The sequence below is a fragment of the Brassica napus genome, chromosome C6 (assembly GCF_020379485.1).
Source record: "Brassica napus cultivar Da-Ae chromosome C6, Da-Ae, whole genome shotgun sequence".
In the NCBI taxonomy this organism is placed as follows: domain Eukaryota; kingdom Viridiplantae; phylum Streptophyta; class Magnoliopsida; order Brassicales; family Brassicaceae; genus Brassica; species Brassica napus.
The window spans coordinates 10,824,058-10,842,283 of record NC_063449.1 but is presented as its reverse complement, the minus strand read 5'-3'; the positions used below and the strand labels follow the sequence as shown (position 1 = coordinate 10,842,283).

The following is an 18,226-nucleotide window of genomic DNA, read 5'->3' as shown; positions in this document are numbered from 1 at the left end:
GACGTGATTTCCAACTCAAGCGTAATTGATGCTTTGAAAGAGGTTCAAAGACTATCGATCAAATATACAGAATCTGAAAAACTTGTGGACAATAAACTTCTAAGTATTAATCCATGAGATGAATGGTAAAAGTTTCCAATTGGTGTAGAAAAATAAGATATGAAGAAACTTATCAAGATCAAAATTGAATTTAGGAGAAATGAAAGGATTAGTTGTTTTGTTTCCTTGAGAAAGTCAAGATGTTAGAAGAACGTTTTTAACGAAAGGATTAATTTATGCTATAAACAGTTTTATATGATAGAGGTGAACTTCGTGGTTTCAAAACGAAGTGAAAAAAGTAGAATCGTGGGTGGGAATGAGGAACAAAACCGATGATACAGTTAAATCAAAAGAAAATTATATCAGTGATGCATTTAGTTTTGTTTTTCTAATTAATTTTAAAGCACAATCCATGTGTCAGAATTTTATTAGCCATGTGACTTGTGCTTTAGTATATAAAGGATAAAAGATAAAAACTTCAAGAGACCATTGATTCTTCTTTTGTTACTCTCTGAACATACAGCTCGTTCCGCCTCTCAACATGGAAACTTTTAAGTTGATGCATTGTTTGAATCTAATGGTTACATACATCACTTTATCAGGCTGCATATTCTTTCTGGAGTTTCTTAAAAGAAACGACTTCTAAAACAAATCAAAATGTGATACCTAACTGCTGAAGGAGATCTATATTCACATTAGAATCTTAAAGCAGACAAGAATCCTAACTAAGGAGGTTATGTCTGGTTATTATGAGTTCCATGTTCAAAAGTCTTTCTGAACTTCCAGAACAGAGAAAAGAATGTAATAAAGGAAGTGGCTTCTGTTAATGCTGTATGAATCATCTCCGCATCATCATCATTTCATAAGAATGCACCTAGGAACACTTCACAATCAAAGATTGCAGAAAGTATAAGCCTTTATAACCCACCAAACTAAATCAGTTTCATCTTGAAGTAAACAAATAATTTGTGCAATCATAAAAATAATTCTACATCATACATGAGTTAATAACAGTTTGCATTATCTTTCCCGCTAAAATTCTCTCCTCTACAATCCTTCCCTCTAATCAAACATTTGTTAAATGAATTACAAAGTAGTTAAGCATCTGTCATTGAGTTTCTTTCTGTCTGATAAATTGCCTTCTCTTGAGAACCAAGAAGACAACAACCAACACCTGCAACATTGCTATTAACCCAACAAAGACCAGTCCCACAGTCTCCCCTTTGTTTAATCCACCTCTCTTATGCTTCTCCGGAGACCCCCCAAACCGCCGTGGCTCAGGAGGCGGTGGAAAAGGTTCTGACTTTGGACTCCGCCGCGGTGGAGGATGAGGTGGTGGCGAAGATAGAGGCGCAATTGAATCCGAGACTGGAGAAGGAGCAGGAATGTCTGTCACATTGTCAAGTGGAGGCGGCGGTGGTGGTGGTGGCGGCGGTGGAGGAGATTGTGTAAAGAGAGGCGGTTCTTGTGATTTGACGAGGAGGAAACAATGGATGGTGAAAGATAAGGCGAGAATCAAAATGTGAAGAATCAAGGAACCCATTTTCATGAGATTGAATCCAAATGTGGCATCAAAGGAACAATCTTTCTCTGTTTCCTATTTGACATAGAAAGAGAGAAGCGGGTTAATATTATTTCCCGGGAAAAGACAGAGAGAAGAATAACAGACTTGCTTCTTAGAGCTAAATATGGTTACTAAGTACTATTAACGATTAATAGATATACCGGGATAAGTCTTGTTTGCCTTCGTACATGGTGAATTTATTTGTATATATTATCAACTATTTTTTTTTATATATTTGATCATTTTATTTATATGTATACAATGTTTTTTTGCTGCTATTATATAATTTCTTTCCGATTGACCGGATTAAGTTTTATTAAAAATTATAGAACTAAACTATAATTAATATATCATGGATTGATCGGATTGGACATTAAACAAATTATGACACAAAAGCCTAATTTTTTGCCACCGAACACATTCTTGAAAAAGTCAACAGTAATGTTTCCACAGTTGAATTATTTTGACATTTGTCTTTCATATGGTTTTGAAAAGTTTCAGATCAACCATCGAAATGATACATGTCATTTTAATGTTGTTAGTCGTATGTTTAAGGAAGACTTACATTTTTTATAATTTAAAGCTGTTTAAAATATTCAAAATATAACATATAAGAAAAATATAACAGATAATGTTTCCTCATTTTGTAATTTAAAGTCGTTTAAAAAAATTTAAATATAACATATAAGAAAAAAATCTAATTTTTGTATTATATGGTTAATGTAATTGTTTAATTTTTTTGTTAATAATATAAAATTAAACAAAAATAAAGAAGGATGCAAAAATTGTTATCAAATCTTTATTATTCGTAGTCATTAATTATCGTATATATGTTAATCATATTAGGTAATTATGTAGTTTTTATTTAAGGAAAAAATACACGCTTCTTATATTTTGAGTTAATATAATGTTTCCTAGTAATTGAATTTGGACCAACATTTTTTCAATTGATTCTTAAGCTGCCGCGTAAGCTAAATTGACATTCTAATTAAGTGACACCTAAGCAAAATCTCTTTTTAATTAATACAAACTTAAGGTTACAACTTTTTAAATGATTCTTAATTAATATATAGGGGATAATACTCCATCCGTTTCAGAGTAATCCATATTTTAGAAAAAAAATTGTTTCTGAAAGATTCATATTTTACCATTTCAATGTATGTAATAATTACAAATTTAATGTATGTAATAATTACAAATTGTAAATTTCAAAAACATTAATTGTATTTACTGAACTTTGATTGGTTAAAAATCAAGGAAATAGTTTAGCACGGAAAACAATGTATTTATTGTCAAAAATTTACGTGTTTTTTTAATAAGTGTGAAAACTATAGAATATAGGGAAATTCTTACAAATATCACATTCATAGTCTCACTTTCATGTTTACACTAACCACTTTCATTCTCAAGAAAAGTATAAGACACTTATACTCATAGAGTTAGCTAATCTAAACTTAGGGTCTAGAATTGAGGGGTGGAGTAGAGTTTTTGGAATGTGAAATTTATGATTCTAATAAATGTATAAATAAATAGTTGAAAAATATATATAAAAAAATTAAATAGTTTCAAACATAGTTTTCGATTTTCAAAAAAAAAAATTGAAAAAAGAAATTTAAATTTTGTTTTATAAAAATGTTCAAATTTGAAAAAAGTATAATTTGAAACCCTAAAATATAATGTTTTAAAAAAATTAAATTTTTATTTATTTAAATAATGATTTATTATATATATAGAAAACAAAAATATAAGAGTCTTATAACACTTAATGAAGAAAATATTTTTGAAAATGTCTTTTCAGTGGTGATAAAAATGAAAATGGTAAATATGTAATTTCCCGTCGAATAATTATTTTGAAAAGGAGGGAGTAACCTAATCTCCTTTTTAAGTTGAAAATGAACCGAGCCTCTGATTAACGATGATAACGATTTATAATAGAGGATACCCAAACTTTTTTTTGTGTTTGGTAATCAGAATAACAAAAGTTGTAACATCTTCTCTTTTAAAATAATTAAAGCTAACATATTTGTTGGCAAGTGGCAACACTGGCCCTGGGACGGATCCGGATATCCGGGAAATTTACAGTATCCGGATCCGGATCCGTGGATTTAATATCCGGATTCGTGGTTTCCGGATATCCGGGTTTTGGATATCCGTCTCGATATTCTATTATCCGCGGATATCCGTTTTTATATTTTTATAATATTGTAGAAACTAAAATATAATATTATAAGATTAATTCATGTATAAATATTAATATATCAAATATTAATATTAATAAAATTTAAAAATTTAATGTATTTAAAAAATACGGATCCGGATCCGGATATCCGGACCTAAAAATTAAGATATCCGGATCCGGATTCGGTTTGCACGGATCCAAGATTTTACTATCCGGATTCGGATCCGGACACCCCGGATATCCTATTTTCGGAGCGGATCCGGAACGGATCTCGGATCGAATCCGGATCTCGGATAATAAGTCTCAGGCCTAGGCAACACACATATTTAAGTGAAACAAAAAATATTTTATTTTCTGAAAATCAAAAGAGGAATAACAGTCAAAGTAATAAAAAAAAATCAATGATAACATTGGACTGTTGTAGGTGGACGAGGTAACCATAGCCATATGTCGTGGTGGTTGCGGTGTGATAAAACTATTTTTTAAATATTTATAATAGTGTATAATCGTTTTATTTTTTCGTAATTTTAAATATTTATAAAAATTATTTCCCATTTATAAAGGCCAAGATATGTCAAACATGACCAAGAAGTTAGATTGGAAGTTGAATGTGTCTTAACTTGCCAATTCTTTCTTTTGCAAAAGATCTCACCTTAAATCCTTTCCAGATTAGAATTATTATTCCTTTATATATTTTCTAAGGTCAACAATTTCTTTTTTTTTTGTTAATGTTTCTTTTTACAACTTTTTGGTTAATGTTAAGATTTCAGGTCAACTACTCACATATATATAGGCATGCATTTAACATCTAAAACTTATAACATCAAAACTTATACCATTCAAAGAATAGCTATGTCAAAGTTTCAACTTGCTGCCCTTGTCATCTCATGTTTTCTCCTGTATGCTTCTCAATCAAAGGGTAAACCTTTTTATTCTTCTTATTTTCAGTCCAACACCATTTTTTTCTTGAATATTTGCCACACACGTTTCCAATACAAATTTTTTTCTTGATATAAAGAACATCAAGAAAAATAAGCAAACATTGTCTTTGGGTCCGAGCCTCACGATATTTAAAATAAAAATGGCAAGCATTGTCTAAAAACTTTTTTTTTTCAAAAAAAAAAACATTGTCTAAAAACAATTATGTTATCTCGTCCAATCGAAAACGTATTAAAATAATAATATTGGTTGTTGTTTTTGCAAGTGATAGCATTGAACTTGAACACAAAACAAATCGGATATGAAGACGAGTGTATCTACAGAGGCTCGTGCAGGTTCAGCTACGAATGTAAGAGTCGATGTGGACCGCCTGAGTTCCCACATGGAACTCTTGGTTTATGCATGCTCAGTCCAGATGGTTCTGAATATCTTTGTTGTTGTACTCCCTATACTAAACATTAGTTGTAACTTTGGTTGGATTATTATCATATAAAATTTAAAGGAAAAATGAATTGAAAAACATAAACTCTTTATAAATAATACCTAGCAATTTCTGAATATATTGTTTCTCTAGCATATAAAATATAAATACTGTAAAATAAATTCAAATCATTTTTAAAAGTGTTTATTTTGAACTGTCTTTTGTTTCTGTTACATTATCTTTGATAACATATTATGCAATTTGTGTTGATAGTAGAAATCCAAAATACATTGAAGGCAAATCATGCCAGTTAACTTCAATCACACCAAATCCACCTCACTATATTGAGTGGATCTAGTGGACAATTAATTCACCACTTGCATTTTAATCTCACTGTAAAATATGAACAAAAAACATCCTTCAAGGGCAGAGAAGGAGAAAACTAGGGAGAAAATATTAAACCAATATAACATTCCAGATTAAAATCTCATAGTCAAACAACTTTAAATAACATAATTGATGCTGGTATGAGATAATTAACTCACCCCAACATTCAAAAGTTTTAAAGATCATAACGGATGAAACACCGGAATCCATAACATAAATACATAATAATGTCATTCATAAAGTGAGAAGACGGTGATGAAGATGCATAACTTCAGCTCATTTACGATTAGACACATTCTCACCGTATATAAATAAACACTATAAAGAGATATACTTTTATTCGATCTTGTTTTGTTCATTAATTCATTAAGTAATGAGAACCAACTTTGTCTGATCAAAAAAAAAAAAGAGAAGCACATTTATCATTCTTGAATGCTATATATTTTGTCTGGTCTACCATCTCCATTGCTTAAGAATGTTTTTCCGTATGAGTGCTTAACAGGTAAATCTCTTGCTTACACACAGTTAAAAATGTTTGGTTGTTTGTGTTGTGCATCTACATTAGGTCTGTTCGTTTCATCACCGCTGCTTCCAGCGGCAGCGTTCAAAATAATACGGCAACGGAGACAAAAAAAAACAGAAATGAAAGTTAAAACAGCCGCCGATTGATGACGCTGAACACACTACGGCTGGAAATTCAAAGACTTTGATGATGCTATAAAATCTAGCAACACAAAAGCTGGAGGAAGCGGGCCTTTTTGATAAATTCGGCGGCAACAGTTAGAAAGATGATGCCTTTGATTATTTGTTTTCCTTTTATAATTTTAACCGTCGGAAACTGCACCAGCGTCGTCGACGAAAAGAACAGGCCTATTGTTGAAAAATAGGAATAAAATTTCTCCTAGAGCTCTTCTTTGTGTTTTTCTAAGCTATCCTATGGGGTATAAAAACTATAAACTTTTGGACTTAGAGTCTCGTTCGGTTTTCATTTCGAGAAATGTTGTGTTTCATGAAACTGATTTTCTTTTTAAAACGACTGATCTTTTGAATGAGACTGTAGATATGTTTCCAAACACTATATTGTCAATGCCTTCTCCCTTGCATTTTGTGGATTCCATGCCTTTCCCATCGATGCATTCTGAGTGTTCTGTACATGACACATCTGCCAGTTCTTCTCATGTTCCGCATGTGGTTGTTGAAACTGAAACACATGATGCTGATGTTAATGTGGAACATGTAGCTAGACCTAAACAAACTACTAGAGCTCCAAACTATCTTTCCAAGTATCATTGTAACCTTGTTCCTTTTCTTTCCACTTCTAAACACATATCCTCTATTTCACAAGATCTTGTTCCTGTTTTTCCCACTCCATATCCCATCTCTTCTGTTCTTTCTTATGATAGCTTATCTCCTTCCTTTCAAGTTTATACTCTTGCTTATACCTTTGAACGTGAACCAAAGAATTTTAAGCAACCAAAGAATTTCAAGCAAGCGATGACTTCTGATGTCTGGAATAAGTAATGAGAACCACCTTTATAATTCTTGAATGCTATAGATCTTGTCTGATCTAGCATTCGAAATTACAGAGGCTAATTATGAGGTTTTATTTCTTTGAATTACTTCTGGATACCATTTAAATATAAACGGATCTCAGATTCTTTTTCCATTCTAAGAGAACCATTTTCAATATCGTTTCCTAATTATACTCTTAATTATATCAATGTAAAGTTCATTGCATTATAATGTACTCCCTCTGTTTCCTGATTCTGAATCTCAAACACAGGCCCAACAAAAATAAAAAGACGAGAATTGAAGATCTAGTTTTTAGAACTTTGATGTGGTCTTTATTTACACGTATGTAGAGTGAAAAATATCAAGTCCATTGCTACATTATGTACAGCAACTTCCATCTGAAAGTCACCAGAGCATCCATCAAGACCCTGAAACGAAAAACTCAAAGACTTTAAGCTCTCATATATCACTTGACTCATCATCAATTATGCATAGATGTGTATTAGATCTTAGTGGATAAACTTCTACAATTGAAGAGCCAGAATGCTAAGTTAAAGCCGAAAAAGAAAGAGAGTTAACAGCATGAAAAATGTGCTTACACGGCCTGAGAGCACTGTAGACTGTAGTAGTATATACGGATTTATCCCCACGCCATTGAAAACGCATAGTTAACCACCAGTTTACCATCAAAGCCAAAGTTCTGCAAATACCAAAACCCCAACTACATAACATAAGCAAATAGGCATATCATTTCCAAGGTAATACTAGAATAGAGATTTTTTTTTGTGATACACAAATGGGTGCGAAGTGAAAAGACTTACATTGTATAGATCGTTTACTGATTCATCAGGATTTGGCGAGAAAGCACTGTTCACATAGACAAACTTAAACAAAGAAAGAAAGAAAACGACATAACTGGTTACAATCGAACTCCAAAGATCCATACATACACACATAGAAGAAGGAGAAGCTGTGTTTTATTACCAATGAGTCAGAATGAAGCTGTCTTCTTAAAAAGTCAATCACTTTAGCAAATTTATCAGTTCCTGGGATCTGTTCACACGACAACGAAACTTATCAGTCAAGAAAGATCATCGCTTTTCTGGAAGAACTGATCAAACCCTAAACCTAAAAGCCCTAAATAGCGTGGAAGGTGAAGCGATTTCATACCTTGAATTTAGATTGTTTGAGAATAGGAGCGCCTCCAGTAGCTCTCAGATGAACAACAACTGTCATATACATAGAAACCCTATAAATCAATCAAAATCGAAACTGAAATAGACGAAATTGAATCGGTTCATAGATGAATTCGATTGTTTGAATTTGATTAGATGAATCAAAGCCTCGCCTTTACGAACAGAGCTCGGTGACTCTGTCTCCGCCATTGATGAATGATTCCAAGGAGAGAGAGAGCTGAAGAAGGAAGACGTTACTCTTTCGTTCACGTCTGCGGTTGACGATTATATTTTGGGCTTTTAAAGCCCAGGTTAAATTATGCTTTAAAACGAATTAAATAAATTTAAACTGTAACAAACATTGAACCGAAGATTTTAAACCACATCGCTCATTGGTTATAAGTCCAACTAGATTTTGACTCGAGCTTTCAAAGCGCGGGTTTATTTTTGTTTTTTTTTTCAATTGACAAATATTTAGTAAATGTCACATTTTCATATATTTGTATTTTATTTTATAAAAGACTTAAAAATTTTATCTTTATTTATCGTATTTCATTTTAAATGACTATTTATGTTAAAAAATTAAACTTTATTTTTTTAATGAATTAAGTTGGTATAACTCTGATAAATTAATTTTATTATGGGGTTAATATTTTAATTAAAAAATTATATACTTTTAATAAAGATTTATACTTTTCAATAAAAAAATTCAATTATTTTTATGAATGCTTAAATTATATTAAGAAAAGAAAAAAATAATAATTAAGAATAGTTGAAAAAAAATTATTTGAACTTGGACTCAATGGTCCAAAGGAAAAAAAAAAGGTGAGAATTGAATCTGATTTTTTAATAGGCCCAAATGGCCCAAGAGAGATTTGATTTGGGCTGGATCCAAAAATAATGACCCAATATAGATTTGTTATTAATATTACTTAATTGCCCTTAATGAAACATGCAATGTTAGTGAAGGAAACATGTCCCTAAGGTAATTATGACAGTAGAATCCTACTTTAATAGTATAGATTTGCATGAATTTATTTGTTTCACACTTCAAGATCAACTGTTGCCCAAAAAAAAAAAACACACTTCAAGATCAACTTGACCCTCATCACTTAATAACAAAAATTATGAAAATAGCATATAAGAAAAATATTTAAAGTAACATTAATTAAAGAATAAAATCATTAAATTATTCCAAATTCTAAGGTTTTATTTTAACTTTGTCCTCTAAATACTAGACATTATATAATAATCAATAAACATAAACTCAATTATAAAATTTATTAAAAATAAACTTTTATAATAATCAATAAACATAAACTAAAATTTTATTAAAATAAAATTTATTTTAACTTTATCCTCTAAATACTAAAGATTCTTGATATTTTGGAAATTTTTCTCTTATGTGCTATTTTGTAACAAAAATGTTTAATGTTATCCTATGATATTTTCTAGGGAAATTCCAATTTTATCTCAAATTTGATCTTATTTTTTAAATTTACATTTAAATGATAATCACTTTCATAAATTCATTAAGTTTATTATAAAAAAAAGACAAATTAACCCTCTTAATCATTTATAGATGCAAGAATTATTTATAAAAGTTTATAAATCCACCCACACTCCTAAATCCTAAACCTTAAACCATAATCACTAAATTTTAAACCCTAGAGTGTTTTTGATCGAATGTATTTTAAAAAAGCAGTACCCAACATAATGTATGTCAAGTAACTTCTCAAAATTTTCTTCTTTTTGGCCAACAAAAAAAATATTTTACCTATTTATAAAAGATAAAATTTTGGATTTAGTTATTTTAACATGGTATGTTTAGTCGATAAACATGATGGAATTTTGTGTTACAATTGCGGTTAAAAGCTCGACTATTGCTATTGCTTAGGGGTGGGTAAAAAACGAACAAAACCAAACCAATCCAACAAAACCAAACTAAAGTAAAGTAAATGTCGAACCTGTTTGGTTAAAAGTTTTATCAACTGAAATATATTTTTTTTTTGGTTTTAAACCGAACCTAAAAGTCGATTTTTAAACAACTAAATTAACTAAATATACTAATAATATTAAGATTTAAGATATTTAATCATTTAATGTAAAAACTAAACAATTAAACATAATTTTATATATTCTACTTCTAAATGAATAGTGGAAAAAAACTAAGACTAAAATAAAAATATGAATCTCTTGCATTAACATCAAACCCAAAAATATTGCCTATTATATTTATCTTAGGTTTGAAAGTAATAATATAAAATTATTGAATTGCATCTTTTATATTTTTATTGAGATCTTTGGTTTTATGTTTAAATATGAAGAAAATAATGATTTAGTGTTGCTTTGTTTTATGTTTTTATATTGTAACCAAAATAGAAAAAAAAAACTAAAAAAATTAACTCGATTAAACTGAACATACACAAATAAAAAAAAAGAACTAAAATCAAACTGAACTAAAACCGAATTCAACCGTACACAAACCAAACCAATCTAATTTGGATTGATTTTGGTTAAAATTTTAATTAACTCAGTTGGTTAAAATTTTATTAAACCCAAATAAATCAAATCGAACTGGATACAAAATTAAGCCGAAATATCCACCCTAGTCTTGCTAGTCTTTAGTCCATAGAGTTGATGTCGATTAAATTATCTTCGACCATTACTATAATACTATTAATAAGAATAGTTGAAAACAAATTTCTGTGTACTTGGAACATTATTTTCTTTTGTCTCCATTTTACTTGTGGCATATGAGAGAAGACAAATTTAATATTAATTAAACAGATAAAGATGAATTGGACTGATTTATCAAAAATATGAATTTGGACTGATCGACCAACAAACAACAACTATTATTTGTTCCTAATTTATCCAAAAGTTGATGCATATGATTGATTTAACCTAATGTTTTCTCTGGATCCTTGTAAATGCAGCACTAATTTGAATTAGAGGACATTTTGTTTTATTTCATACGTGGAACAAGAACCCTAAAAAAGTACACATACTATTACTGGCACTAATTTATCTCGCAACTCTTTTTTGTCCGATCTCATGACTTTTACACTTGGGAAAGTTAACAAAAAATTACAAAAATATTGGGATTAATGGAAGAATCTTTCTACTGGAATGTGAAACGAAGTGGTGTTGATACAACGCCGTATCATCTTTCAGACAAAAGCTGCACGTCAGTGACAATCATCGTCTTGGGCATCCAACAAAACAAAGCATTCTTCTTTTTACTTTGTTTTTTTTCGGGTTTAGCATATTTCACATTTGCCCCTTTTTCTTTTACAAAAATATCATTCAACATTTCTATTTCTAATACTGTTATTGCAATTATTAAAGCGTTTTTGTTGTTGTTTTTTCAAATATAGCGTTTACACACCGTTTAAATCTTTTATCAAAAAAAAATATATATATAGCGTTTACATCAAAATATATTGTAACTTCAAACTGTTGAATGACGACAAAAAAACATATTTAATTTCATTCATCAAATAAAATACTTACGGTGACAAGTAACAACTCAATTATATGCATTTTTCAATATTCTATTTTTGGCTTTGTTCATATTATTTATATATCCCAAATGAAGAAGGATTCCTTGATTTTATATTTAAATTAAATATGTCTCTATATATGAGATGAGTTTAAAAGATAAAATAAGTAAAACTATCATCAAAATTATTCTAAGCACAACAGAAAATATTAATTATATCGAAATAAATACTTTAGAGTTTATAAAAAAACTTAAAAAAAAAGTATCTCGTTGAAACATAAAGTCAAAAGTCAAAATGTCAATATAATTTTATTTTAAAGTAGTCTACAAGTAACATAAATCTAATATCAAATCGATTGAAGAGTCATTTTATTGTTAAAAATTTAACCTAAAACAAAATAGAAAGCCTCAAATATAATGCTATGAATTTATGTTTGTTTTGAAATTTTGAAATTTCTGATACTGAAAGACTTTCTCAATAATTAATTTGACATGTTATTTCTCAAAAATTATTGTAGCACATTTGTAATCACATCTTAAAATTTCACAGCCTATTACAGGTGACGTGAAGAAGGAAGATAATTATAGGGATCGAAAAAGAAGGGTTCACACGTGTGCACGCGCGACAACCAGTAGACATAAGAGGCCACCCGTCATGTTCGGGCAAAAGTCATATCCACTTGTTTTGGTCTCTGTATGTAGCTACCTATCCACGTTGCCCTCTTAAATTGAAAACTCTTGCTCTGTCTCTTTCATTTTGTTTTCTCCAGAAATATCAGACTTTTGTTCATTCAGAAACCATCGCTATATCAGATGTTATGTTCGTAAATCGTAATACACACAGACCATATCATTTAAGACGCAAATTTGTTGTATTTGAAACTGAAAATAGCGTGACACAGAAACGTAACACATGATAGTTATTTTCCGTCTTTTTTTTGGGGGTCTAAATGTTAAGATTTTCCGTGTTTTGTTCATCATTAATATTGTTTGTTTAGTGTTTCAACTCTATTGGTATAATAAAGATTTCTATTGGTATGATAAAGATTTTTCCAAAATTATTCTACCTCATTTCTCGAAATTGTAGGAGAAATAAACTACAACCAGGATATTTGGCATTGTAGCATTCTGGTATGAATGTGTTGATGATCACTTACTTTTATGGTTGTGGCACCAATCCAAACTCAAAGATGCTAATTATACAAGTACTTCTTTCAAAATTTTAAAGGTGCTATAATCAATGACGCTTGTAACAAAATTGATAGTATGTAGATTTATAAGACTCCATAACTTTTTTGATGATACAAAAACAAAACAGGTAACTATATATTGCTAAAACTGTTATTTTTACTGATATTGTTAAAATGTTAGATTTAATTAATATAAATGGAAAAAAATAATATAAATGAACCATCCGATAAGTAGTCCAGCTCCGAAATAGTACCGTAATTTAGCTATTCAAGTTTTGAGTAATAAAAACAAATGTTGCGTGCAACAAAAGCAAACGTAACCTACCTATTGGAAGCATTGTATCTCGTCGATCTGAAATTTGGTAAATCTACCTTGTCTAATATATGTACAAATTTTTATGAGAATCAAAATAATCCGCTATATTGTTTTTTTTTGTAAGTCTGAACAAATCGGCAAGATGTGTATCAAAACCATTTCATCGCGAGCATTCTGATGGGTTAAGGACTTAAGGCACAGTAAGTGCATGAGAATGACGAGTCGTGTCGTGCATGCATGGTTGTTCTGGGACATGGTTTGCCCCTAGAGTCCTCTTTTATTAAATATACGTAAACTTGTGGTGTAGTTTTACGTATGATATGTTTTTTATTTTTTTTTTTTTATTTTTTTTATTTTTTACGTATGATATGTTGCTGTCCAATTGCTTTTATTGATTGATATGTTCACCAACTTCTTGCTTATAACGGTCCACCTGCAAACTGTAGAACGACATACAATTTCTCGTTTTGATTATATTTTCAACATATTATATTGTTTGGAGTGTTAGCTCTCTAATTTTATTGACATAACGGATCACATATTCTATTTAATATGGTTAGCAACTTAGCATAAGCGAGATTTTGCATGTATTCCACACTTAGATAAACATGAATTTCATGACCAAAAATCTAAATTCTACCAAATAAAACTACTTGAGTTTGCTTGTTAATTACATCACTGGATTGGTATATATGTTGAGTGATGTCAATCTAATTTTATTAGGCTGCATTGCATAACTTAGACCTTCTCCAGACACCAAAACACCATTTTCAAATACCAAAACATCAAATTTGGTGTAATTTCATCTCCAATAATACACCAAAATTGATACCATTTCACCAAATTTAGTGTAATGTGAATAGTGTTACCGTGTTTTTTATGCTCTTTTTGTATAGGATTTTGTAGTGGCTCTACGGATTATCCTTTTTTCTTCATACTTGTTTTATTTTTTGAGAAAGTGTACTTATTAAACTAAGAATGTTTTAAATGCTATATCAGTGTATCGTATCATTAGGCTATGATTAAGCTATTAATAAACCTTATTTGTTTCTATACATGTACGATGACTTCATATTCGGCGTCCGACTTAAGTGGTAAGAACTATTGCTATAAGATGCATAGTACAAGAGTCATTGTTGAATTTTTAACATACATGGTAGATTAGTTTTTTCAAATATTATGGATAGGAGTTTAACTTATTAAATTAACTTAGTTTTTTTTTTAACTTACATATACATACGAGAATTACATGAGTCTAATATAATTGTAATCTTCATTAAAGTCGCACTTGGGACAAAAACAAGTCAATTTAGCTAACAAATTGTGGTAAAAGAGAATCAAATTATTGGATACTCTTGTCCATGACATTTGAGACCATGTCTCTGTCACTCTTGTCCCCTATCTTATTTATCATGATTAATATTCAGTAAAATCAACTCAAATAATTACTTTTCTCATTAATTTATTTTAAATTTAAAGTAGTTCCACGAAAGTAAAACAACAGAAGCATTGGTAAGTGAATTCCATCTTGGGGGAGATTGTGGAAGTGCGATTAGAGCATCTCGGAGGTATATTTCTATATTTTTTTCTAAAATAGAAAATTCTATTATTTAGAGGTGAAAATAACATATCTTTATATTTTTCCCTATAAATAGAGGAACTTTATAATAGATGCATACATTGGAGCATTTTCACTTTTATAATAGAGTTTCTGGAAAATATAGAGATAGATATAGAGGTGGGTTGGAGATGGTCTTACTAGTTACTCCCTCCACCTCATAAACTCCCTCCATCTCATAAACGATTTTTGCACGCAATAATTTTTTTTATTTTATTCCTGTTTAGTACTGTTTGATTTTATTAATTAATAAATTAAAATTAAAAGTTTAAACTAGAAATTTATTTAATATTTACATTAAAAATGTAAAATGACATTTATAATAAAATAAATTTGAAACTTAAAACACTTAATATGAAATAAGTGGAGTAGTGAATTTTTTTTGGTCAACTACTGGTTAGTGAATTTAAATTATGATATGATTTTAAATTTTGAAAAATTAATTATATTGTTATAGGATACAGCATATTATTAGAACTTGAAACCATCAAACAATTTACTAGCTAGTAAAGAAAGCTGGATATTCTAAGACTCCATAATTGATTGGTTGGTAATTAAACTAAACTAGACCTCGACACGGATTTTTGTTTTCATTTATTTTTATGTAAATATTTTGTTTTCAATTTTAAATTGGTATATATTATAATCTATATGTCTATCAATTTTTAAAACATAATAAGTTTACGGTATATTTTTTCATTAAATAGATTGTTTTAAACTTTCACAAGTATTTGTATCTTTTTCTATATATATATTTTTGGATTATTATTTCATTATTAGAATCGTAACTATATCTATAAAGATTAGTAAAATATTGTTTTATTGTCATATTCAAAGATATTGTAACATTTCACAAATTTAGAAAGTTATTTAAAAATTAAACTTTTTGCTTCATAGATTTATATTATCGAGTAAATAATTAAACATTTAGTTTTTGTTTAATTTTTAAAATAAACTATATAGTTTAAAAAATTTTCATTGGTTTAAGGTGGTAAAGATTAATCATTGTTAGATAATATGATTTTTGTTATTTTAAAAAAAATCTTTATAATTTTAAAAGTTAACATCGACAAATATTTAAATAATTAACATATGGAGGTATAGTATTACAACATTAAATTATATCTATTTAATTTATATTATCTATAAATCTAATGAATCATCTCTATTGTTTAAATCCAATTATTGATAGTCCAATAAAAAATTTTTGTAGGCCCAAAATTTTAATGATAAAATTAGAGATTAAATGTAACATGACTTCCTAGTAATATGTCCATTAGATCCATTTTTAAAAAAAATCAGACATAAATCAAGGTTGTGATTTCTGTTTTAATATATAAGAGGAGTAGAGTTGTAGTTATTTGCTCCAAAGTGTTGAAAATACAAACCAATATAATGTTTCAAAAAAAAAAAAAGTAAACCATAATAAATATTATTTTTATGAGTGGATCCCAACAAGTGACAGTAAATAACATCGACCTCTATTTGCTATCTAAATTATTGACGAAGGGTAGAAAAATCTGTCTTTCCTATTTTCATGTTTTTGTCATGCTTTTCAACTCATCTCCAGAGATCTATGATCTTCATCTCAGGCACCTCTTGATATCAAAGTTCTGGCTAATTAGTCATTAATTAATCCAAATTATAACTACGAGCTGATCAAGCTACGTACTACTAGTAGTAAACTCATTTTGTGGAAACACTACATTTATATATAATTAACCTCACTCATGATAAAACTGTATTAATCCAAATTTAATTAATCCACCCCAAACCAAGTAAGTAATTATTTATATTAGAAACTAAACAATTAATTCATCTGGAGATAATACGATTCGTGTTCAAACGAGTTGTTTCGTAGACGGGAAGCTCTTCGCGATACCTTTCGATCCCTATCGACGATAGATTATCCAATTCAAACAGGTCAGAGCTCGCGCAACTCGCAGCATCATCGTCTTCTTCTTCGACGGAGATGTTGACGACGTTTTTATTCTTCTGGTAAGTTCTGATAAGCTCCTTGGCTGCTTCAATCACGCGACGATTCTCCTCCATAACTCGGCTCTCACGAGTATCCAAGCTTCGATGATGACGAGCGGAGTTCTCGTCGAGGATGACGTTGACGGGGCAGAAACGAACAGACCGTTTCGATTTTTCGCTGGACGACGTCGTTTTGCTCAAGCAAGATCTGGAGAAGGAAGACGCTGACGAACAAGTGGTGTGTGATGACGTGGCGGTGGAAACGGTTTTATTAGGTTTCTTTGTGTTTCCGGTGAAGAGAGAGTTGAGGAACGTGGCGAGACGCCCGCCGGGAGAGATCGGCTGCTTCACTTTCTTCAAATCGCTGTACATCTTCAACGCCTTCGATTTCACTTTATTATTATTATTGTTGTTAGGTCTCTCGACGGCGATTCGAATCGGCTTAGGATGATGGTGAATCTCCGGCAGGGAACGCGAGGAGCGAGTTCGTCTGTAGAAGGAATCGGACTCGGAGGAGGAGAATCCGCTCGAGTCGGAGGAGCTGGAGCTCGAATGCTTGAAGAAAACTGGCTCGACGGTGACGGTGTTCGGATTCCTGGATCTAACGAAATCTTCGGCGGTTTTGCGGCGGTTAACGGCGAAATCATCGGCGGTTTTGCGGCGGTTAAGGAGGATTTTCTCGAGGCAGACGCGATTCTCGTCGAGAGAGGCGGCGCGGTTCTGTTTCTTCCTCATGGAGACGTCGGAGGAGTCGTCGGTGGAGCGGTAGATTTGGTCGAGGAGAGTGGAGGAGAAGGAAGGATGGCGGTGATCTCGGCGGCGGTACTGGTGGTCTATAGTGTTGTTATCCCAAGGATCCATGAGATTCTTGAGTTTATATAGAGGAAGAAGGTAATGATAGTGTTGGAGTTTCGGGTGAAGAGCGAGAGAGAAAGTGATGAGAGAGAAAGTGATGAGAGAGAGAGTAATGAGAGAAGAAGCACGCTTTGTTTCTTCTTGTGAGCTGAGAGCGAGGAGGAGGAAGAAGAAAGTAGGGAGGGGTCTTATCAGCCAAATGTTACTCACTGCCACGTGTCTTATTATTTTCCTATGGCATTCGGTATTTACTTAGGTGGAAACTGGGTGCCAGACGGGAATATAGTTGTTGGCAACAATGTATATTACTGTATTTAACTCTTTTTGTTATTATTAACTTGGTAGGTCTTACTTTTACCCATGTTCTAAAAATCGGCTTCCTAGGCCATACGCGTCACTTTTCCGTTCCGATTTATGTCAAATCGGTTTAAAAAATCGGATATCCAATTTTTTCCGCCTAGACCGCCTAAATGACCGCCTAGCCGCCTAATCTATTTTTTTATTTTTTTTTATATATTTTTTTTTATTTTTTTATTTTTTTTAGTTTTC

At 30.7% G+C, this 18,226-nt stretch overlaps 3 protein-coding genes and 1 long non-coding RNA gene across 4 annotated transcripts; 1 reads left to right on the top strand and 3 right to left on the bottom strand.

The window, feature by feature from the left end:
• Positions 1-1,147: 1,147 nt before the first annotated feature.
• LOC125588338 (classical arabinogalactan protein 7-like) lies at positions 1,148-1,582 on the bottom strand. Its single transcript, XM_048759635.1, has one exon. It carries the CDS (start codon positions 1,580-1,582, stop codon positions 1,148-1,150), a length of 435 nt encoding a protein of 144 aa, XP_048615592.1.
• A 2,399-nt stretch (positions 1,583-3,981) lies between these two features.
• Positions 3,982-5,281, top strand: LOC111207037. Its single transcript, XR_002659240.2, has 2 exons — positions 3,982-4,701; positions 4,987-5,281. It is a non-coding gene; the product is annotated as an uncharacterized LOC111207037 (long non-coding RNA).
• A 1,960-nt stretch (positions 5,282-7,241) lies between these two features.
• Positions 7,242-8,529, bottom strand: LOC106352066 (ubiquitin-like protein ATG12A). Its single transcript, XM_013791752.3, has 6 exons — positions 8,390-8,529; positions 8,212-8,270; positions 8,026-8,094; positions 7,863-7,925; positions 7,641-7,741; positions 7,242-7,469 (listed from the first exon to the last, which is right to left on the bottom strand). The coding sequence occupies exons 1-5, from the start codon at positions 8,424-8,426 to the stop codon at positions 7,682-7,684; spliced, it is 288 nt and encodes a 95-aa protein (XP_013647206.1). The 5' UTR covers positions 8,427-8,529; the 3' UTR covers positions 7,242-7,469; positions 7,641-7,681.
• Positions 8,530-16,534: 8,005 nt separating this feature from the next.
• Positions 16,535-18,021, bottom strand: LOC106348459 (protein BIG GRAIN 1-like B). The gene has a single exon (XM_013788207.3). The coding sequence runs from the start codon at positions 17,681-17,683 to the stop codon at positions 16,661-16,663; it is 1,023 nt and encodes a 340-aa protein (XP_013643661.1). The 5' UTR covers positions 17,684-18,021; the 3' UTR covers positions 16,535-16,660.
• Between the last annotated feature and the right edge of the window lie 205 nt (positions 18,022-18,226).